This window comes from Sarcophilus harrisii, chromosome 1 (genome assembly GCF_902635505.1).
Source record: "Sarcophilus harrisii chromosome 1, mSarHar1.11, whole genome shotgun sequence".
NCBI classification, from domain to species: Eukaryota; Metazoa; Chordata; class Mammalia; order Dasyuromorphia; family Dasyuridae; genus Sarcophilus; species Sarcophilus harrisii.
This window is the reverse complement of record NC_045426.1, coordinates 570618570-570643315: the sequence shown is the minus strand read 5'-3', so window position 1 is coordinate 570643315 and position 24746 is coordinate 570618570. Positions and strand designations below refer to the sequence as shown.

The following is a 24746-nucleotide window of genomic DNA, read 5'->3' as shown; positions in this document are numbered from 1 at the left end:
TATATGCACACACATGTGCACGTGCACACACACACACACACACACATATACTGTTTCTTCCAGCTAGATTGTAAACTCAGTGTGGGCACAGATTATTATGCTTTTGACTTTGTATCCCTAGAATTTAGCAAAGTGCCTGACGCATAGCAAGGGCTTAATAAATGTTTATTGATTAATTAGTTTATCTAGAGGATTTGTGATATAGTATCAGTAAAACTATTTCTGTAATGTAAGCATGATAGAACACATTATTATAATTTCTTATAGGAATAGAACATTATAAACATGAAGATTGACTTGACATTGTAGGCTATTGAAGTGAATCCTTTTTTTGGTGAATTGAAGGTACAAAATTTTTTGGTAATTGGTTTACTTTTGTGACCAAGTTAAAAAGTACATTTGAGGGTTAACTAACTCCTTGAAAGAGAAAAAAAGAATCTGGGCCAATGAAGACAGGTTTGCTTCTATTTCTGAAGCTCCTTTCCAACAGATAACAAGTGTCCAGTAAAAGGCATTTTTATCTACATCCCCTGTTGTGTAAACATTTGAATTGTATAACTTTGGAACACCAGAGAAAATGAAATTCCAACGTTCTAAAAAAAAAGATATAAGAATTTTGGGTCTAAATAAAAAAAATTTAAATAGTTTCTTAGGAGAACTCTAATCTATTTTAAATTTTCCCTTATGAAAGGGAATGAAACTCTTCAGTGGAAGGCGCAATAGAAAATGGGAATAGTGATTAAATATCATAGGGGATGTGATAATTGATTTGAAATCTTAATTTGTATTATCTTCTTTCTAAAACCCCTAAATTACTAATTAATACAAACCATGTAGGGATTTAAATGCCATGCCTTGCGAGATAAGTAGCAGATCCCAATCTCTGTATTTATCTGAACCTGAAATAGGAGTGTAGTTTCACTTGGTTGACATCATTAAAACTTACACTAGGCTAAAACCAGAGTCCTGGCTTCCTCTCAAATACCTTGCCAAATACGACTTCCTCTTACACTAATTTGACTTTTACTGCTTATTTTTCTTCATGGCTTCATAAATTCATCTGCAGCACAGATTTGTCTGTCCAAAATATTAACAATAAAGATTAGGAAAGAGTATGTAGGAGGAGAGGCAGAGAAAATGAGGGGAAGGAGTCTTCAGTGTGTCATTAGGTGCAAAGGTTTGTTGTTTAGGATAGTCCCACAGGAAATAAATCCCAGCCCACGACCCTAAAACTGAAAGAAATCCCTTATTTATGGCCTTGTATTCAACCTAGGTTGTAAAAATGAACCTGAATTACGTCAAAGAGCCTAGAGAAATTCATGGGAACTGTGTCATGGGGAAAATGCCAAAGTTATTCCATTTAAGGAATAAGTAAAGAGTTGGGGTAGGCAGACCCTAAGAAAGCATAATAAAGAAAATGTTTTTTCGTGATCCTTGGTGATATTGTAATGTATTTTCTCAGGTTTGATTTTTTTTCCAACTGTTTTCCTCTCATTTTCTTTCTTTGTTTTACAGTGGATGGAACTGAGGTTCAACACTCTAGCAAAATGCCCCCACTGCAAAAAAATGTAAGTTCTTTACCAGTGGAAGACAATGAGAAATGAAGTGCTTCAGAGCATTTGGAAAAGCTCAGAATTGTCATTTTAGAGAGGTACTCATTACAGAGAGATGGGAGGATGTTCCTAGTGCTTTTTCAAACTTAGAAAAACTTTCAGGAATATTACCATTAATAATGTATTCTGGAGTGAATTTTAAGTGATTTGGTTTGATCATCAGTCTCTGAGGGTGTGATAGTTTCAGTGAGGGAAACAGGATTTAAATAATCTGCAGTAACTTAGTTCTGACTTTTAAAATGGTTTTGGATACAAGCCATATTTTGAAATAAGGCAGGATTTATCCTGAAATGTGCTTGGATTTAGGAGATGAGCAAAGCTATTTTATAAAGTATTCTATAGTGCACTGCTATTTCTGTCCCTTCTATATTTATATTGTCCTTTTGGGATACAGACCTTATATAGATTATGTATTAATGTTAATGCTTTTTCTTGTAAAATTATCAACTGTCATACCTTGGGAATGGATATCAAATAAGCAAGCAACTAGCCTTTATTAAGTGCCTACTGTATACTAAAAGTAGAAAGTACAAAAACAAAAATAAAAATCTCACCTCTCAAACTGCTTACATTCTACCAAAGTAGACAACTTTTGAACACATAAGTATATAGAAAGAAATGCAAAGTATGTTTGCGGAAGTAGGGCACGGTGGATAAAAGGATCCAGAAAGATTTTGTATTATAAGAATCACTTGAGCAGAAATTTGAAGGAAATAAGTGAATCTAAGAGTGAGAAATAAGATAGGAAGACATTCATTGGAAGGCCTCCTGTGATGAGGAACTCACTACCTTTAGAGATATTCCATTTTACTTTCAGATAGCTCTAATTGCTAAAAACATTTTCTTTTATTTACATACATAGGACTATACAACTTCTACCCATTTTGAATGGTTCTACCCTTTGGAACCAAGAAAAATAAACCTAAATCTCCCTGCCATGTGAAATCTCTTCAGATAAGTATAGATATATGGTATGTCCCCATCCCTTAACAATTCTTTGCTTTCCCAGACTTTAGTGAATGATGTTATAGTACTTTCTCTAAGTAACACCACTACTGCCACACAATAACAGTAATAAGACAAATATTGTCTCAATTGATCCTCTCAATGATTCAGGGAGATAGGTGCTATTATTATCCCCACTTTATAGTTGGAAAACCTGTAGAAAACGGTGACCTGTCCAAGGTGGTCACATAAGGTAATAAATATCAGAGTTTGGATTTGAATTTGAGTCTTCCTAACTCCAACCCTGGACTTGGAGTCAATCAGAGTATCTGAGTTAGTATCCCAACTTTGTCACTATTTGTATGATTTGAGCTAGTCATCTAACCCTTGTTGGATTCAGTTTCATCACCTATAAAATAAAGGAATTAGAAAATGTGTCTTTGAAAGTCATTTCCAGTTTTGAGTAAATAATCCTATGAACATCTTCTCTTATATAAAAATGTGGTTATTCCACAAAGTGCAGTCTTCATATTTCTGCTTTCCTTTTTCTATTCCTTCTCCCTTAAAAGATTATTTGCCTTACTACTTAAATATCCTAGTTTGGCATATCTGTATGTGAGAGGTCACGTTTACTATAAGAAAACAAAAAATGATTATACACAGCAGATAAGTGTAATGTGAAGTAATCTGTGATGAATCAAATCTGTTGTCCTCAAAACTTTGTTGCCTCTATTTTATTCCTAATATTTGTTGGGTGAGAAGATAAATTCTCTTTATTCTAGTTTCCTTCAGCATTGGGCATGTAAGTTTGTTAATCATTCACTCATTAGATTTCAATTTTCTCTTCTCTAAAATAAGAGGCTGTCCCTAGTGACCCCTGATCTTCCATTTGGTTCTCAGACTGTGATTGGGTAATCTATCATAATGAAGAATGTTTTAGATAACATTCAAAGGCTCACTATAAAAATCACAGGATCTTGGAATGAGAAAGAATGTCAACATTTTCATCTAATACCCTTTATAGGTGAACAGGAATCTTCTCCACCCTTCTCAGCAAGAAATCATACAACTTCCTCTTCACGATCTCCAATTAGAGGAAATTCCCCACTTCCACTTTTGGATGGCTCTCAATGTTTTCTTTCCCCTCATATTTATTTGATATTTGCCTCTCTACAATTTCCATCCATTGTACCCAATTCTAATTCTTATGCCATTCTTACAGTCTGCCTGTCAAATATTTCTATAGAGTTAAGAAGTTTTTCTCTTCCTTCCATATACATACATACATATTCATAAGGCCATTTCTTTTTCCCCCTTACAACAGTATGTTGGCAGGGTTTTTGATTATTTCTTAAAGACATCATTATTTTACCAGTTATTTAAAAAAATCATTAATAAGCCTTGACTAGCCCATTAATGTTTAAGTTGTAATCACAAACCAATACGTTAATGAAAAGAACTTAGAGAAACTCGGGTATTATTGTTCCTTGCAGAAAAATTCCAGTGGAATGAAATTGCTTAAATGTTTGGCACCATTTCAAAAAAGAATGGTTATGGCATTCTAATCACATGCTAAACATGTGAGGATAGACTTGTGTTCTTAATTTATTTGAGTAAGATTTTTTTTTTGCCTCATATGATTATTCATTTCGGAATGAATATTTCTCTAGTGATCTTTTAAAATATTAGAAGAAAACAGTATACAAATATAGAAAATAAGATACATGTTTTTTTTTTTTATCAGAATCATCTTTTTTTTTTCCAAAACCAAATAAAAACAGTGAAATTATTTTCAGGATCCCAGAGGAACACAATTATCTCCATGCTTTTCAAAATCCCCATAATGCCTAACACAGTGTTACAAAAATAAGGAGCATTCAGTTCACATTATCATATGATAGAGAGTTAGAAGTATTGAAAAAAAAAAGTATAACAGTATTCTCTTTACTATAATCAGAATCCAGGAATTTCTAAATTAGAGGGAGAAATATTCAAACTGTCTGAGTGCCCTTATGCCTTGAATATAGCACAACACAAGGCAATTTCACAATATGATAAAACATCATTATATATTTAAAAATAAGGGGAAGATTAACATTTTTCCTTATTGAATAGAAAAATAATTACTTAATCTTTTGGTGATGTCCTTGGAGAATCCTTTTTTTTTTTTTTTTAAACCACTCAATTCCTCTATGACATCCCTTCATGAATCCTTGCCTGGACAGCTCTTCACAAGTGACTTAAAGTAATTAAGTAATTAAAATTTCTTTTCTTTGATGAATCATATTTATTCCTTAAGTGTACTGGTAAAAAGTTTACTCCTCTTAAATCACTGAAAGGTCCCTTGGTCTTGCCCTCAATGGGTCACAGATCCTAATGCTTCAAAGGAGAACTCTTTCTACGGTGACTTAAGAGAGAAGAAAACAGATCATTTCAGAACCTCATTAAAGACTAATAAGGATTTCTCTTGCAAATTTATCCCAAGGTTTCAGACTAGAATAATTTAAAATGCTTTTTCAGTTTTTTTCAACATTTAAACATGTTCATTTAAAATTTGGGTTCATACTCTGTCCCTCTCTTCTTCCCTGCCTTCTCCCCCCTCCCTGAGATAGTAAGCAATCAAATATATGTTATACATATGCAATTATGTAAAACATTTTCATATTAGTCATTTTGTACAATGAAACTTGAATAAAAGAAAAAAATGAAAGTGAAAAATAACATGTGTATGTCTGCATTCAGACAACATCAGTTCTTTTGCTGGAGGTGTATACTACACTTCATCCTTTATCTTTTGAGATTGTCTTGGATCATACATTGTATTGCTGGGAGTAGGTATGTTATCCACAGTTCTTCCCTGAACAGTATTACTGTTACTGTGCACAATGTTTTCCTAGTTCTGTTCACTTTAAGATGAATCAGTTCATGTAAATCTTTCCAGGTTTTTCTGAAATCATCCTGCTTGTCATTTCTTAAAGTGCAATAATGTTCCATTACAATCATATACTACAGCTTGTTTAGCCTCGCCCCTGGTTGATGGGCATCCCTTTGATGTCCAATTCTTAGCCACCACAAAAAGAGTTGCTATATTTTTGTACCAACAGATACTTTTCTCTTTTTGGATTGTCTTTGGGATATAGACCCTGCAGCGGTATTATTAGATCAGAGAGTATTCAGTTTTATTGCCTTTTGGGCAATTTGTTCTCTAGAGCTCTCTAGAATTTGCTTTCTAGAATCTTTGGATCTGTTCACAACTCCAATAACAGTGCATTAGTGTCCCATTTTTCTCATATCCCTTCCAAAATTTATCTTTTTTTGTTGTATTTGCCTCTCTAATAAGTGTGAGATGGTTCCTCAGAGTTGTTTTAATTTGCTTTTCTCTAATCAATGGTGATTTAGAACATTTTTATATGAAAATAGATAGCTTTGATTTGTCAGAAACTGCCTGTTCATATCTTTTGACTTTTTATCAATTGAAGTTGATCAATTGAACTTGTATATTTATAGACTTAACTCAGTTCTCTATATATTTGAAAAATGAGGCCTTCATCAGAGATACTTGTTGCAAATATTTTCCCTACTTTTCTGCTTTCTTTATAATTTTGGTTGCATTGGTTGTTTGTACAAAATTTTTAAAATTTTACATAGTCAAAGTTATCTATTTTATATTTTCTAATGTTCTCTATATGTTCTCTGATCCTACATTTTTTTCCTTATCCATATATATGATAGATAAACTATTCCAAGCTCTCTTTTTTTGTTTATAGTATCACCCTGTATGTGTAAATCATGTACCCATTTTGATTTTATTTTAATATACAGTGTGACATATTGGTCTATCCAGAGGTCCTAAAACTACGTCCCGTGGGCCAGATGCGGCAGTTGAGGACATTTATCCCCTTCACCCTTCATAGCCCTGGGGCTATGAAGTTTCTTTATTTAAAGGCCCACAAAACAAAGTTTTTGTTTTTACTATAGTCCGGCCCTCCAACAGAACTGGCCTCCTATTTAAAAAGTTTGAGGACCCCTACCTAGTTTCTGCCATACTGTTTTCTAATTTTCCCAGAAGTTTTTGTCAAGTTTTTGTTTCAAAAGTTTGGATCTTTGGATTATCATATATATTAGATTACTATGGTCATTTACTATAATGTAATTTGTTCCAGTGATCCACCACTCTTTTTCTTAGCCTACCAGATAATTTTGATAATTATCACTTTATAGTATAATTTGAAATCTAAACTAGACCATCTTTATCTTTTTTTCACTTATTTCCTTGATATCCTTGAGCTTTTCTTCCTCTAAATGATTTTTTTTTTAGCTCTAGGAAATAATTTTTGGTAGTTTGCCATGGCACTGAATAGATTTAGGTAGAGTTGTCATTTTTATTTGTATTGACTCAACCTATCCATTAACAATTCATATTGTTCCGATTGTTTAGAGCTAATTATTTGTGTGAAATGTGTTTATAATCTTCATATACTTCCTGGGTTTGTCTTAGCAGGTGTTTACCCAAGTATTTTATATTGTTTATAGTTATTTTAAATGGAGTTTCTTTATCTCTTGCTGCTGTGCTTTGTTGACCCATAGAAATGCTGATAATTTATGTGGGTTTATTTTGTATTTTCTAAAGTTGTTAGTAATTTTAAGTAGTTTTTAGTTGCTATTCTAGGATTTTCTAAGTATACCATCATATCATCTACAAAGAGTGATAGTTTTGCTTCTTTATTGTCTATTCTAATTCCTTTCTTTTTTTGTCTTATTGCTATACCTAACATTAATAGTATAGAGGTGATAAGAGGCATCCTTGCTGCACCCCTAAATTGTATTGGGAAAGCAGTTCTAGCTTATTGCTATTATAAGACAATGCTTGCTGGTGATTTTAGATAAATATTGCCTACCATTTTAAGGCAAACTCCATTTATTCCTATGCTCTAGTGTTTTTAATAGGAATGAATGCTGTATTTCTTCAAGAGCTTTTTCTGCATCTGTTGAGATAATCACATTTCTGTTGTTTATTTTATTGATGTGGTCAATTATGCTCAAGAGTTTTCTAATATTGACCTGCCCTGCATTCCTTGTATAAATCCCATGTGCTCATAGTGGTTTATCCTTGCAATGTATTGCTTTAATTTCTTTGCTAAAATTTTTGCATCAATATTCATTAAGGAGAGTGATTTATACTTTTCTCTGTTTGGACTATTCCTAGTTTGAGTATCAGCACCATATTGGTGTTGTAAAAGGAATTTGGTGGGACTCCTTTGCCTATTTTCTCAAATAGTTTATGCAGTATCAGGATTAATTGTTCTTTAAATAATCGGTCACATTCACTTGTGAATTCTTCTGGTATTGGGGATTTGAGGGGGGGAGTTCACTAATGGCTTGTTCAATCTCTATTTCTAAGATTGAGTTATTTAAGTATTTTGTTTCTTCGTTGATCTTATAATTTCTATTTTTGCAAATTGCAAATATTTATCCATTTCATTTAGATTGGCAAGTTTATTGGCATATATAAATGAACAAAATATTTTCTAATAATCATATTAATTTCTTCATTGTTGGTCAATTCATCTTTTTCATTTTCATAATTCTTTTGCATTACTTTTATTTTCCCAACTTTTCTTCTACTTTCCTAATTTGCTTTATAAAATTCCTTTTTAAGCTCTTCTAGGAATTCTTTTTGGGCCTGAGACCAAATCACATTTTTCATTGGGGTTTTAAAATATATGTAGCCATTTTGACACTATTCTTCTAAGTTTATGCCTTGATATTCCTTATGTCTCTAATCACATCAATAAAATAAAGAAAAAGCAACCTCCCATCCCTCCCCCTCCACCCACCCTGGGCTCAGGGTTTTTCACTGAACTTCATGGTTTAGCTACTTGTTTTCTCTGGGAGGTAAGTGTCCACTCTAGCATTTATTGGGGGAAGAGCTCCCTGTTGGCCTCCCTTGAGTGTGGGATTTAGCTACTAGCTGGCTTGCTATGGTAACAAAGTCTTTCTGCTATGCCAAGGGCCTGGAGGAGTAATTTTCTATAGAAACAGGTTCTTTCTCCCTTTCTCTGTCTTTCTGTCTTGTTCTCTCTGTATCTCTCTGTCTCTCTCTCTCTGTATCTCTCTTTCTCTCTCTGTCTATCTCTTCTAGTAGGCTTCCATGGCCTGTATCTAGTTGTTAATCAGCCCTAGGGGTGGGGCTTCACTACTGGTGAGCACTGGGGTCAAAGCCTCCCCGGTGGCATGTGCTGGAGCTGGGTTACTGTGTTGGACCTTACTGCTCTGCACAGGCTGCTCACTTGCCTACAGGGCTGCTGGTTTGTAGAAGGTTGGGTCCTAGCTGTATATTGTCCTAGGCTTGTAGCCTTGTTGCAAATCCCTTGTTGCAGATCCCCTGCTGCTGCTGTTCTTTGACCTTTATTTCCTCCTCCTAGAGAGAGAAATGGACTGTTCTGGTAAGCTGCTTCTTTTTTCTGGATTGGTTCTAAGGTGGTTTTCTAATTGTTTGGAAGAAAATTTGGGAGATTTTCAGAGGGTTCCTTTCTCACTTTGTCATCTTGGAACACAACTCCTTAAGTGGTTTTTAATTGACCGTTAGGAGAATACCAAAATATGATTTACTCTTCATCCACATTTTGATCAGATCCTCTCTATACAAACTTTCAATCTAGTCCCAACAATCCCTTTTCTACTAGTTAATGAGCATTTCTCTAAGTTGACTAGGGTGAATTGGTATTGTACTCTTCCCTCTATCAGGGAATACAACTAATTGCCTGTGTGCTACAAATGGTTGTGATATATTGTTGTAGTCAGACCCTAACAATTTTCCTGAAATATTTTATAGCTTGAAAGTGATCCAATCTTAAACTAATTTGTATGAGATAGTAATTGGTATGAGATACTGACATAAGACACTAAGATACATTAGCTGTACTCTATCACTTTCCAGTTCCCAGGGAGGGAATTCAAGCATATCATCTTTGAGCTTTGGATAGAAGGGCAAGCAGTGGTCTTTCTTTAGCAGACCTCTTAAGCTTAGGAAGCATTGGTTGCTTGCAAATTTTCTCATCTTTTCAATCCTCCCATATTCCAAAGGACAGATCTATAGTAAAACTTCACTCCAGTATCAGAAATTAGGTAGTAGAGCTTGTGTCATATTTTTTTGTAACTTTATATGCAAGCATATGAAATGTCACATGTTGACACTGCTGAAATCTGCTCAGATTATGAGCTCAGAAATCTGCTCGTAAATAGTTAAAATGCTTCAGGCCTTCTTAAGGATGGCAAAGCATATTTCTCAACTGCTTGATTCTTTCTGAAGCCAATGTCTCCTTGAGTAATTTACTCTCAAGTTTTAACTTTGATCAGATAATTTGTGTCTACCAAGAAGTTGCACACATTTTTCCTATCTTTTTTTAGAGTTAAAAGTCTATACACAATCTTTAGAGACTCACTGGTGTTGGATTTGCCCCCAGGAAGCTCATTTTGGGGTAACTTCATCATCCTATAAGATCATCCTTAGTATTTTGCCCCATCACTGTCCTGATCTCTCTAATTAGATGATGGATCTATGGATTCAAAGTCTCCATTTAAGGAGAGAGCTGCTCAGCCATCTTATCTTTCACCTAACTGGACTTCCTTAGATCTTCTCTGACTGATTTCTCCACTATACCCCCATGCTTCCCTCATTCCCTTTCCTCCCCTTTTGCTTTTCAACTGCCTTTTACATTTTGTCTTACTCCATTAGATTTTAAACTCCTTAAGGGCAAAGACTGTCTTTTCCTTTTTTTTTCCAGTTCTTAGCACAGTAGGCATGAAGTAGGTGGTTTAATAAATTTTTAGTGGCTGACTTTCTTTCCATATAAACAGAACTTCATAATTTCATATAAATTTGCTAAACATATCTCACCCTTTCTATACATATTTGTTGTGATACTGGGCAACCAAAATAGATTTTGTACTAGTTCAAGAAATCTCATTACCTAAACAGCTAAAAATAATCATGTAGAACTTTCATGGCCATAGGAAAAAATATCTTTATCCTGTTCTCCTCTTGTCTTCCTCCCTTACCACAGAGACACATATCAAGCTAGATATCAATATCATAACAGTATCATTGAGAGTAGCTAAAGTATGTGAACATCCTATATAACACCAATCACTTTTTCTGATAGCTAGTATGGAATCAGTTACTGTCAGCCATAGTACTCTATTACATAGTTACCACTTTTGCTGTTCTTTCAAGAGTAATGAAGTTTCAGTCCTAAATCATGTGCTTATTCCAATCTCTTGACTTCTTACACTCAATAGTATGTGGTTGCTCTTACTGACACTTATTTAAAAACATTCAGAACAGAAGTGATTATCCAACCCAATAGTCCAATTTTCTGGACTAAGGTTTAAAATATAAAGGTGATGGTCTCGTTCAGTTGGAGTTTCCTAACTCAGAAGTTGAAGATGTATTTGCACAGAATCTTGCAATTTAGTTTTTTAAAGGGGATTTAAGCTGAAAAGGAAGGAGGGAGATAACTGTGTATATCTGTCTACATTTTTTCCTCTTCTTTCTCTCCTTTCATTTTCTGATTCCTCTTCCCTTTCCCCCCTTCTCTAAAGAGATACATAATATCAAACTAGATATCATTTGTTAATAGTAATCAAAATATATGAAGAACAGGAGAACATATGCTTTAAAAATTCACAAGAGCTGATTGTAAAACCATTGGCTTCAATTATCAGGACAGAAATATACTAAATATATAGATCTTAAGGCAAGGAGGCGAATTTCACTGATTATTATTCAGAGTAATGAGATAAAATCCATGTCTAGAGTATGGTTCTGGGAGAAAAAAACTCATTTATAAATAATAGGTTAAAAAAAAGGTGTCAAGCGATAAAATACATATATTGAAAGGACAGCCTTGTGAGGACATTCAAGAACCCGAAAGGAATTCATAGCAGAAAGACATTTGAGTAAAAGTCAACAGTAAGAGAATCAATATTATTATTAATTAATTGATGTTAATATTGTTGAACTACTAACAATAGATAAGTAGTTCAGGACATAGATCTTTTTTTCCCCAAGGCTACTTCTTTTATTGTTTCTTTTGCTAGTTGTGATTTCCTTATCATTTTTAAATAGCTTTTTATTTACAAGTTATATGCATGGGTTATTTTACATCATTGACAATTGCCAAACCTTTTGTTCCAATTTTTCCCCTCCTTCCCCCCACCCCCTCCCCTAGATGGCAGGATGACCAATACATGTTAAATATGTTAAAGTATAAATTAAATACAATATAAGTATACATGTCCAAACAGTTATTTTGCTGTATAAAAAGAATCTTACTTTGAAATAGTCAACTACTAGCCTGTGAAGGAAATAAAAAATGCAGGCGGACAAAAATATAGAGATTGGGAATTCAATGTAATGGTTCTTAGTCATCTCCCAGAGTTCTTTCGCTGGGTGTAGCTGGTTCAGTTCATTACTGCTCCATTAGAAATGATTTGGTTCATCTTATTGCTGAAGATGGCCAGGTCCATCAGAATTGATCATCATATAGTATTGTTGTTGAAGTATATAATGATGTCCTGGTCCTGCTCATTTCACTCAGCATCAGTTCGTGTAAGTCTCTCCAGGCCTTTCTGAAATCATCCTGTTGGTCATTTCTTACCGAATAATATTATTCCATATTATTCAATGTATTAGTGCCCCTGTTTTCCTACATCCCCTCCAACATTCCGCATTATCTTTCCCTGTCATTCTAGCCAGTCTAACAGGTGTGTAGTGGTATCTCAGAGTCGCCTTAATTTGCATTTCTCTGATTAATAATGACTTGGAGCATCTTTTCACGACTAGATATAGTTTCAATTTCTTCATCTGAGAATTGTCTGTTCATATCCTTTGACCATTTATCAATTGGAGAATGACTTGATTTTTTTTATAAATTAGAGTCAGTTCTCTATATATTTTGGATATGAGGCCTTTATCAGAACCTTTGACTGCAAAAATGTTTTCCCAGTTTATTGCTTCCCTTCTAATCTTGTCTGCATTAATTTTGTTTGTACAAAAAACTTTTCAATTTGATATAATCAAAATTTTCTATTTTGTGATCAGTAATGATCTCTAGTTCTTCTTTGGTCATAAATTCCTTCCTCTTCCACAGGTCTGAGAGGTAAAGTATACTGTTTTCCTCTAATTTATTTATAATCTCATTCTTTATGCCTAGGTCATGAACCCATTTTGACTTTATCTTGGTGTATGGTGTTAAGTGTGGGTCAATGCCTAGTTTCTGCCATACTAGTTTCCAATTTTCCCAGCAATTTTTGTCAAACAGTGAGTTCTTATCCCAAAAACTGGGGTCTTTGGGTTTGTTAAACACTACAATATTAAGATTATTGATTGTTTTAGGACATAGATCTTAAGCCAGGAATGGAGATATGATTCAGTAATGATAGTGGAACTGATTATTTAAATATCTGCTAGACTTCTTGCTGCCCAAAAATGTTTCTAATGTTATATCAAAGGGTTTATAATGTTGTATATCTTATCAGATAGAGTTGTTATAATAGTTTTCTTTGCTTAATTTGTCTTCCTTTTATATAAGGGAGATATTTTGTAGAGTTCAGGTGATTGTTGGAGGGAATGCTTATGGAAATTAATAGCGATAGAAAAATGTAACAATAAAACATTTTAAAATATTAACACCCAGCTTGATTATCACCTTGACTGTGGCTTTATAGTTCAGTTAAAAACACTTAAATACTGGTTTATAATAATAGACCTCTCAAACAACAAACTACTTAAGAGTATTTGCAGCCTAAAATAGTAACCAGATGAGGATCCAAGAATTTTTTTCATTTGAAAAACACCTAGGCATTTCCCTGATATTGCCAAATTGAGACAGCTTTACATCTTATTTTAAAAGGGTAGGCATTTTTGTCAGGCTGAGATCCGAATTTATGCCTCAGGGAAATATGCCAGATAATAATTCTTTAGAAAAGTATTATGCAGTAATGATTATATCCTAGGTTGGAGTTACTGACTTGCAACTATTTAGAAATCAGGGATCTGATTACATTAAGAAAACAATTTATGAACTGTCAATTCTTCAAATGAATACTTTTGTAGTGGCCTTGAGATTAGAAAAAGAAAGTATATAGCACTGCCTTTATATCCCTATCAGAAGCTGCAGCTTCATGATTTTCCTGCCCCTTTACAAATATAGAGTTTATTGAGTCACTGGGTATCCACTTGTCATGTCACAAAACTCCAGACTAAGTATTTCAGAGGGAATGCAAAGCTTCTGTCCTTGATCAAGACTTCTGTCAGCTGCAGGTTCTTTCTGTTGTCTTCTTATGGGGAAATAAGGTTATTCTGTGTCTAGCTTCCACCAATAGCTTTTAGCCAATATGTCAGTTCTTAAGAGATTTCAATGAAAAGTGTGCCATCCATTCAAAGATGCTTCAAAAGCCCATCTTCTTCCATCAATATATTAACCAAAGCTGCAGCAGAATCCCAATTGCAAATAAAACTCCAAGGGTGATGGAAAAAAATACACTGTGTATGTATATGCAAAGAATGTGACTCATTACTAGTGATACTTAAGTTCAGTTAAGCAGGTGAGAAATATGTCATTCAGTATGTATGTGATTGAAAAAGGAAATTGAGCAGTCATGTAGAAAAATAGGAGAATATGATATTTCCTAAAATATTAAAAAAAAAAGATAACTAACAAAATGGTTGTTCTTTGGCATCTTGACTCTGATTTTCTTTCCTATTTTGTCTCTTTTTTCTTAACTTGTCTAGTTCTATCTTGTGAGAAATCCAATGTTAACCTTGTTCATTCTTGTATTCTGGATTCCACTATCTCCACGGTACTTAAATTTCTTTCTTCAGTATAAAGTGACCAAATTGCTCAAACATCCTTTTCTCAGTCCTTCTCTCTCTTGGCCTCCACAGGTACAACTGTCTGTGAATTAGTAGGCAAATCCTTTAGCATTATCTGAGACACATTTGGAGAGATTAAGAATTTACTCAGAAACACAGAGAAATAGAGGTAGAATTTGAACCTAGATCATCCTGATTCCAAACTCAGCAGAGATAAAAGTCACTTAACCTCCATGATTCAAGTAGTTCCCTGGGATTTAATCTTCTAAATCACAGCAAAATTATTTATTCTTATTCTTCCATTTTTGTCCCCTTGTACAAACTACTTTTCTTCCATTAACTTCTTTAATGTGATAATTTTCAAAATTTATTGTTCACTTCCTATCATCTTTCTCAGAAATTTTAATCACTTCCCCCTTTTCAAAATGTCTATCTTTCTATGAAGACTTCATAACCTCTATCTTCTAATCTCCTGATCTTCATTTTCACATCACTAAATGAATTTTTAAAATTTTAGATGGATAATTTCCTCCTGATTCCCCCTTTATACCCCCAAATTCAGTAAATTTCAAGCTGAATTCATCATCTTCCTTCTCACACTAGATCTCTTTCCTAATTTTCCTAATAATGGTGCTATGAACATATAATAAAAGCACAAGAATCTGAGGATTTAGTATAAAAGAAAAGTCTTGTGTACCATAAAAGTCTCTGGGAGCATCATCTTAGGACAACATGGTATAAGAATTGGTCTTCATAGGGATAAACAATGCTGTCCTGTCTTCTATTTGAGTCAATAAAGTTAATTTTAAAAGAAGGGCATTGATGATGGAATATGCCCAGAAGAGCATAATTAAGATGATAAAAGGCCTCGAATTCATATCAGATTGGTTGAAGAAACTGGAAATGCTTTGCCTACTTGGAGTGGACATGCTAGTTCTCTTCAATTATATGAAAGACAATTTATATGGAACAAAGATTAAAATCATAGCACTTGTTTTTGCTGAGGCAATTGGGGTTAAATGACTTGCCCAGGGTCACACAGCCACGAAGAGTTAAGTGTCCGAGGTCACATTTGAACTCAGGTCCTCCTGACTTCAGGGGTGGTGCTCTATCCACTAGTGAAGTGGTAAAAGCAAAGTTGATGTTCATCACTTAAGGAATGGCTAAACAAATTTTGCTAAATGGATGTAATAAAGTATTTCTGTTCTATGAGAAACAATGAATATAAAAAAATTCAGAAAAGATTTGAAGCACTGTTATGTGAAATAAGCAGAACCAGAAAAATTATATACACAGTGACAGCTATACCAATGTAAATGGAAAGAACTACAAAAGCAACACCTATTCCCCCTCAAAACTGAAGATTATAATCACAATGAGTGAGGTTGATCTGAAAGAGGAAATGAGAAAATAAACTCTTTTTGAGGGTGACTATGGATATAGAATCACATTTCTTCCATTTAAATGCAATCTTGAGAGCAGGGACTATTTCTCTTTTTTTGTTGTTTCCTCATTGCTTTCTCTCTCTCTCTCTCTCTCTTTTTTTTTTTTTTTTTTTTTTTTTTTTTTTTTTTTTTTTTTTTTACTGTTTCCTCATTGCTTAGTTTAGCCTATGCCAAGCTTATATAGTATTTGTAGGTGCTTAATAAATTCTTATTGATTGGCAAATGTACTGTCAATAAATTGATTAGTTTTGCTAAATATTTTTCTTTCTTTTTCTTATTCTTTGTTACAAGGACTAGCACTTTGAGTAGAGGAATGAGAGAGTTATATTTGGAAATGAAAGACTAAAAGAAGCATTTAGGGTTTGTTCTGCATGCCACTAGGAAGAAGAGGTAGGAGCAATGGGTAGAAGATACGGTGGGCAAAAGTAGGTCTGATGCTATATTAGAAAAAATTCTTCATGATTAATAAGAGTTATGCAAAAGTACAATAGGATATCTTGCAAGGTTTGAGGTTGCAACACAAATCCCTCCCCATCAACTTCAGTGGAAGTTTTAAAACATAGGTTGTATGACTGCTGGTCTTTATATAGAAGAGGTGGTGTGTGTGTGTGTGTGTGTGTGTGTGTGTGTTTGTATTTTAAGGTGCAGGTAAGACAGCATGGCCTTAGAGGTTTCTTCCAATTCTAAGATTCTGTGTTTAATCACTGACAGCACTGGTGACCAGGTGACTATAGCCAGTACTAGAGAACATTTAAGACCTCTTTCTCAGAAAACTCTTTATACCTGTCCCTTAGTTCTGTCCTTTTGTAGGTGGCAGTGCATATTTCTTTAGTCTAGGGGCAAGTTCTTTATAGATTTATCCAATTAGTGATTAGTATTTTATACTACTTCCTGAAATGACCATACATAGGTATATCTATACACATTATAGGCTCCATATTATTACATATTATTTTACATATTATATCCTCTCAGTTAAGTTTCTTGACTTTTCTTCCTTTTTCCTTGATCCTACTTGGTGCCTTATACACAGTAGGCACTTGATAAATGCTTATTGGATTGAATTGGATACATGGATATAGATGAAAGGTATATATATATAAAAGACGACAGATTAAAAGAATTTTAACCTAGCTTTTGTTGTTATGCACACACAGTTCCTCAGTGGGTAGTGCACTTCCTCGAAGACGTTGCTGTGCATATATTACCATTGGAATGATATGTATTTTCATTGGAGTTGGATTAACTGTAAGTGTTTTATTAATCGTGAAAAATAATAAAGTACTCTATTTTTCATTCTGCAACATAGTGGTGGCTGTATGGAACAGCAAAAAGAATTCTGCTCTTGGAAATCTGGGATTAAATTTGTCCCTTACTATTTGTGCAACCTTGACATGTCACTTCACTCCCTGGGCCTCAGTTTATTCATTTGTAAAACATGGAGCTGGATGTCTAGACCTCTAAAGTCACTTCCATCTCTGAGTCCTCTGATTTACCCATTGACTCAAACTTTACTGTGGAAAATAGAAGCCAGTTGGCTTCTACTTCTTGCTGGGACTAATTTTGCCACTGTCCTGTGGGATGCATATTAATAGATAAGGATTTCATATCAAAGTGGGGAGGATATTTTTTGTGTGTGTGAGAAAAGAGCAAAACTTAGTAGCCATAGAGAGAAGGCTTGAAGACCTGAAGTAAATTAATCTTTTTTACAACCATTAAGCTTTTATTCTCCTTTGTCCCTTAAGAGAAATTTGGTCAGTCTCATATCAGGACTATCTGAATCCCCTCTGGTCAGATAGACTGGATACTTTTTAGAATTTATCTGTATCCAATAATTTTATAAAGGTAGTTATTAGTAGATATTTTTATAAATGAATAAAGATCCGAGAACATCTACAGCATGGTCTAGTTCACCCTAATATCAAACTCAATGATTTAATAAATATTATATAGAGATGGTTATTTTTTCTATTTATTGATATATTTTTAGATGCTAAGAATATTATTATTTTCTAAATAGTAAAATGCAAATTTTCATCATTTATTTCTATTTCCTCAAATTTTCTAATCCTGAGTTATTTTGTTTTTCTTTTCATTTTAGGTTGGTACACAAGATTTTGCCAGGCGATTTCATGCAACCTATGTTTCTTGGGCAATTGCTTATCTTTTAGGTTTGATCTGCCTTATCCGAGCTTGTTACTGGGGAGCCATAAAAGTCAGTTATCCAGAACACAGTTTTGCATAAGCATACTTCTAGTGATAGATTGCTGCAGGTGAGATTCTCTAGCAGTTCTGGATAAAACAAGTGAACGTTTAAAAATAATTTTCCTTGATGGATTCCATTCTAAGTATAGTAGTTCCAAGTTTGGGGGAGGGTCTTTTTAAAAAGTAAATATCCATTGCACTGCATTATATGCAAAGACTTTGTTTTGCTGCTAGATTTTCCAAGCTCTGAATAATAAAGCTATGTTTACATGTTTATTTTACAAAGTACTTTAACATTTTTCACCCACATTTTAGGTTTTACATCTTTTCATTGTTTTAAAAAAATTTTGTTACATTACTTTATGATCTGAGTATTTAAAAGCAAGATGTTAATCTGTTTCTAAAATAATTTCATAATCATACTTAGATTTTAATTATAGCTGTATCAAAGTGGCTTGCTTTAAGATCTAAGCAATAAGCATTCTGCCTGAACTTACAGTAACTTACAGAAGATCATAGTGACCCTATTCAAAACACATTAATTGAATCTACTTTTGAATACTGTGATACTGTCACTGGAAAGAAAACATTTGTAAACACTGTATGCTTGTTTTTTCAGGTAGAAAGAAATATTTTGGTAGCATTGAAATAGAATGATAAAATAATTATTTGTTCACTATGGGAGAAAATGTTGGATAAATGTCTTTTCTCAAAGATCCCAAGAGTTGTTTTATTTTTCTCCTAATTTTATTTGTCTGTCCTAAGAAGCCCTGATCTAAATTCATTGAACTTAATTTTAATAATTTGTAGGAGTTCCTTTACCCAGTCTGGGGAAAGTGTTTCATATAATGTTTTGTAATACGGAGCTATCTTGTAGAAAAAGGTAGGGTTACATCGGTCTGCTTCTTGTCATTTGACTATGGCAGAATTTCCCTTTGGAGGCCAATATATATACTGGTCATGTGGAAAAGGAGTTATTGACATTTTATGCTAGCTAAAAGGATGAGTATAACTTAGTTTTACCACTTCATCCTAATATAGCTGGTCAATTCAATACCCACTTTATATAAGGTGGAATAAGCAACAAGAAGCAACTTAGTTTTCTAAGAATTCACAAGGGTTAAGGGACCAGCTCTCACACTGCCCATCTTTGCAGTTTTGAAAACTTTTTTTGCAAAATTGAGAGAGATTGTCCTGAGCTCTTTATAAGCTAGTAGTTTTTAAGTAATGGGGAGTTGGGAGTAAATTAATTAGATATTCCAGGAATAAGAAAAATATTTTAAAAATATTTCTGTTCCTAATTTTGTTAAGAAGGCACTTATGAGCTTATTTGGAATACAGTAAGTGTAAACTTCAAAGGGTAAATGATGATTAATTAATGTACAAATGCAGTAGCTCAGGATTATAATGTACCTTTTAAAAGTACACTAATAAAGATAATTATTCAAAAGTTTCCCTGTTTTCCCTCCATGTAATTATTTTTAGTTAAGATGTATCTTCTCTGACTGGTCTGTATCACTTGTGATTTATTTCATAGAGTCCTCAGAAGAAGCAGATTTAGGGAAAGTCCTATTAATGGGCTTTTTTGTATTTTTAGAATATGGAAATAAGCTGTAGGGAAATGGGAATAGCTTTCATTTTAAAATACACTTTGTCTTAGGAAATGCAGGTATATTTCTTTATCTCTATTCATAGATGTGATTTATCCCCATGAACAATTAACTATTTTTCAGAATCATGCTATTTGCAAAAGTACGGTTATGCTCCTTAGAGGAATTTAACGTTTATAATGAGTTTATTACATTCAATTACAAAAAAAAAGTGGCAATCCCAAATAATTTAAAGAATGATTATCTAGTTTGTGAATTTTCTAGCTTATTATTTCTCTTTTTCTTTAGGTATTTTTCTGATTCTGTCAGAGGATAAAGAAATAAAAACTAAAATTCAAATAAATCAATTTGGCTAATTGCAAACAGTTCCGGTTTTTGATGGGGGAGTTTGAAATTATTGACAAAAATGAGGTTTAGAAAGCATCTGTGTATTTAATTTGTTCATGTTAACCATGTTCCATCTGCATAGGTATTTAAAAGATTGTTTTATTCATCGGGGTCTATCATTCATATCTTTAGAATAAGTGCTTTCAAAGAAATCACCAAAAAAATTACTTAAAATGAAATTACATAAAAGTGAGTTTTTAAGAAAAAAAGGGCTCAACTATAGCAACAAATCTACCTTGATTCACTCTTCTTTCTTTTCCACAGAATATTGCCATTTCCCTACAGGAGGGCTTCAGGTATCCTGCAATTAACCAAAAACTTGGTTAATACGGAAGGACTGATGGTTTTAGTTACTTCTTTGGGACTAAGCTAATGGAGATTTTAGCAGAATAGGATGGAGCTTATTTTCTCTACTGTTTCTTATCAAGCATTTGGCTTTTAAAAAGGCCTTCCAGCTGAAGGGGTCCTTGCATATCTTTGTTAGGTCTCCTCTCTCCACTTCTTACCCCACCCTCTTTCAGACTTTAGAATGACTGCTCAGATACCTGGGGATTCTGCATATGGGATCCAAGGCCAGGTAGTATCTACATAAAAGGACAAAGATCTTTAAAAGATCTATTCTATAGGGCTGGTATGCCTTTTCCATAGAGCAATGAAGCAGAATATGGGAATCTGTCTGGGTGGCATAATGGATAAGAGTGCTGGGCCTGGGGTCAGGAAGACCTGAGTTCAAATCCAGCCTCGGACACATAACTAGTTGTATGACCCTGGGCAAGTCACTTAATTTCTGTCTGCCTCAGTTTCCTCATCTGTGAAATGGGGATAATAATAGCACCTACCTCCAGGGTTGTTGTGAGGATCAAATAAGACAATAATTGTGAAATGCTAAGTGTACTGCCTGGCATATGGTAGGCACTATGTAAATGCTAGCTATTATGATTCTTGTCATTATTATTGTCCTGGATTTGCCTTAAGGGCATGGTCATGGAAAAAACTCTTCATCTTTCTGGACTTTACTGTCTTTGTGTATTAAATAAAAAGGTTGGATAATCTCAATCTTGAGATTATCCAAGACACCTTCAGCTTTAACATGATTCTAAAGGATCATTCATGGATATTGTGCCAACAAATAAATTATTTTTCCTCACTTTTTTCCCTTGTCATTAATTGTTCCTAATATTTTCTCTTTTCCAAAATTCTCTTTTCTGCCTTTCTAATGTTGACATTTTTTTTTTCTTTCACTTGGTTCCCTAATCCCAATTATACTAAAAACACAATGTACATCAATGAAAGTATGGAAACTAGCTCCCCAATTTTTTAAAAAACAAAATTGCCTGCTTCCTTTTTCTCTATATCCAAAATGTGATCTATTTTAGATTGTAATCTCCTTGAGACCAGGAGTTAATCTTTAATTGTAACACCTAATTTCTGTCTCTTAAATTGCAACATTTTCACATATTCACTTAATAACTTATTTGCACTTTGTGTGACTATGTCCTGTATCCTTTAATTACTCATTACTAATTACTCATTACATAAGCACATGGTGCTGTAAAAGACGGGTACAAATCAAATTTGAAAGGTATTGTCTTTGCATACTAAAATCTCTAACAGCCAATTATTATTTAGATAATCATGATGAGCAAACTATAAAGGGTATAAAAGACCATCATTTACTAATAACAAATCAAGATAGATAAGGATTTTTTGAGGGGTAGGATCAATGAGAGAGGAGCTTAAATAGGGAGAAGAATTAAAAAAAAATTCACCCTTTCATATCTCAGTAAAAATAATAATGAGGGATTCTTGAACAAAAGAGCTTGCAGAAGTAAGTGGTTCAGTGGTCTAAGCAATAGAAAAATTATGTGACAAAACATGGCTAGAACAGAACTAAGCCAAAAAGTAGAGTATGGAGATTAATAATAGGTAGAAAAGCAGTAGTAGTTCTAGCAGTGTGGGGTTAAGAGATTCGACTTCATAAATCTGTGATCTTTCCAAAGGAACCAAGCTACAAATCTCAGCTCTTGGTAGAGTAGAACAGGGTTTATTAAACTTTTTTCCACTTGCAAACTCCTTTTTGCCTAAGAAATTCTTACATTTCCCCAGGTATATTAAATAGGCAAACAAGTATTTACTGATAATAAATCATAATTTCATGACCTCTACATTCAGTTACATGGCACCATATGGGGTTAGAATCCATAGTTTAAAAAGCTTTGGGTTAGCATAGGAAATGAGTCTGCCTATGATCTTACAAAGCATAGGAAATGAGTCTGCCTATGATCTTACAAAGATAAGCTGCTTTGAAAAGACTCCCTCCTTCTGAAAAAAAAAAATCCAACTACAATAATTAAGAGATTCTTTTAATATCTACTGTTTTGAAATACAAATCAGTAATGTATATCTTAATTTGAATAAGAGCAATAAATTAAAAAAAATACAAAACTTGCTAGAATCTAAAAGTCATCGGATAGGCATCAGAAAAGTTTTTTTTGATAGGGGCCACTGTAAACCCAAAAGAATTTCATTTTTGTCCCATTAGTCTTTCCTGAAAGAACATATAGCAATTGCCTAATTATGATAAAAATAATTTTCTTCCTCAATACTTAGCTGGAATTTACTATTCTATGTTAAGGGGAATTTAAAGTGAAGAAAAGTGTTAATTTATGAATGTGTAATTCTGATGGGATATAATGGGGTGCTCAGAGGGGGAACTTTGACAATAATGAGAACTATATTGAAGGTAGTAGATTCTAAGAAGAAAAAGGATATATATAAGTGGAAAAATGGGCTTAAGAGACGAGAAAAGGCAAAAGATGAACTTTCAAATTGTGATGTTCCTTATGGCATTGATTGGTGGCACTAAAAAATAATATATCCATTTTGGAATAGAATTGTGCTCAGTTGCTAATGACTGTGCTAGATGTCAGAGTGCCATATTAGTCATCTTTGTAAATGGGAATCATACGTTTTGTCCTGCAAAGATCATGAAGAGGAATATAAAGATCTCAATAGCCTCCCCTCCCCAATAAAGAAATATTTCATCAAGGAGGCTTAAATTCTATGAGTCACTTGATAGAAGAGCAAGCTGCAAAAGTGATCAAAAGCTCTTTTTCTTACTGGTATAGAATTCAAATATCAACTAGCAAACAGTCACCCAACTTGCCCTCAGCACAGTCCCTGGATCCAGGTTCCCCTACCCCTTCATATCTGGTTTTGCTTTCCCCAGAAAAGAATCTTACAAAAACTTAAAACAGTCTATACCAGTATTTGTGCCTGCTTTCCACCTGAGATCTGGATGGGGCTTGATCCTGATCTTCTCCGACTGCCCCTTCTTCCTTCAATGAAATTGGCCTAAATGATCTCTCTGCTGACTCCTACCCTGTCCCATCTTGCCTTATGGTACTCCCACCCTTCCTTGTACTCTATCTTTACTAAAAACCACATGAAGATAGGATAGAATACTTATTTTTAAAAGTGGTGTAGTCACAATATGGGACAAATGATAAAGCCCAGTTATCAATATAACTGTGACTTGCCCATATGCCTCCAAAACTTCTCCTAGATATAAAAATGATCCATAAAAACAAGAGGCTGATCTGAAATAACTAGATCCTACTGAACAACTTTGAACTAGACCTGCTGAAAAAGAGATCATTGGACAAGATCTCTTTCTCCAGGAGGGAAAAGGAACTTGAGACCAAGGCCCAGGAAACTGACTTCTGAAATAATGCTGACACAGTGCTGCTAAATAAGCCACCATGTGTTTTATAACCAGTCTCGACAGGATGGTCACTCACATGCTAGGTATCCTCAAGAGGGGAATTCACTGGTTTGCCAGAATCTGAAGCTCATGGATTGATATCAAAAAAATAAAATAAAGTTCTTGATGGGGTAGCTAGGTTGCACAATGGATAAAGTGTGGGACCTGGAGCCAACAAAACCCATATCCACCCCACCCTAACCCCCGAGTTCAAAGCTGGCCTTAGACACTCACTAACCGTGTGACCCTAGAGAAACAGCCACCACATCCTAAACTGAAAAGAATTTGATCCTTGTCCCATCAATCTTTTCTGGAAAAACATGTAAGAGAATTGAGAATGGCAAGTAGCTATCATTTCCAATGGAGCAGTAATGAACTGAACCAGCTACGCCCAGAGAAAGAACTCTGGGAGATGACTAAAAACCATTACAATGAATTCCCAATCCCTATATTTATGCCCACCTGCATTTTTGATTTTCTTCACAAGCTAATTGTACAATATTTCAGAGCCTGATTCTTTTTGTACAGCAAAATAACGTTTTGGTCATGTATACTTATTGTGTATCTAATTTATATTTTAATGTATTTAACATCTACTAGTCATCCTGCCATCTAGGGGAGGGGGTGGGGGGGGGTAAGAGGTGAAAAATTGGAACAAGAGGTTTAGCAATTGTTAATGCTGTAAAGTTACCCATGCATATAACCTGTAAATAAAAGGCTATTAAATAAATTTAAAAAAAAAAAAAAAAAAGAGAGAATGGCAAGTAGCCTACTATGCTAGACAGTGGATCCCAAGATAACTGTATTCTACTCATTTTATGGAAGATAGCCCAGACTTCCAGCCTTCATCTAGGGAACTAAATTCTACCAACTGTCACCAAGGGACTAAGCAAGCCAGTC

The 24746-nt window shown here is 34.1% G+C and overlaps 1 protein-coding gene across 2 annotated transcripts in view; it reads left to right on the top strand.

Moving 5' to 3' along the window:
- Positions 1–20837, top strand: part of PIP4P2 (phosphatidylinositol-4,5-bisphosphate 4-phosphatase 2) — a 69970-nt gene extending 49133 nt beyond the window's left edge. The window contains exons 5-8 of one of the 2 annotated variants that reach the window (XM_031946967.1): positions 1516–1568; positions 17039–17129; positions 17983–18154; positions 20348–20837. In XM_031946967.1, coding sequence (XP_031802827.1) covers positions 1516–1568; positions 17039–17129; positions 17983–18126 — 288 coding nt within the window. In that variant the 3' untranslated portion in view covers positions 18127–18154; positions 20348–20837. Of the gene's footprint in view, positions 1–1515; positions 1569–17038; positions 17130–17982; positions 19497–20347 lie in introns of those variants that run through there. The other variant, XM_003770312.3, reaches the window with a different exon arrangement.
- Positions 20838–24746: the final 3909 nt, after the last annotated feature.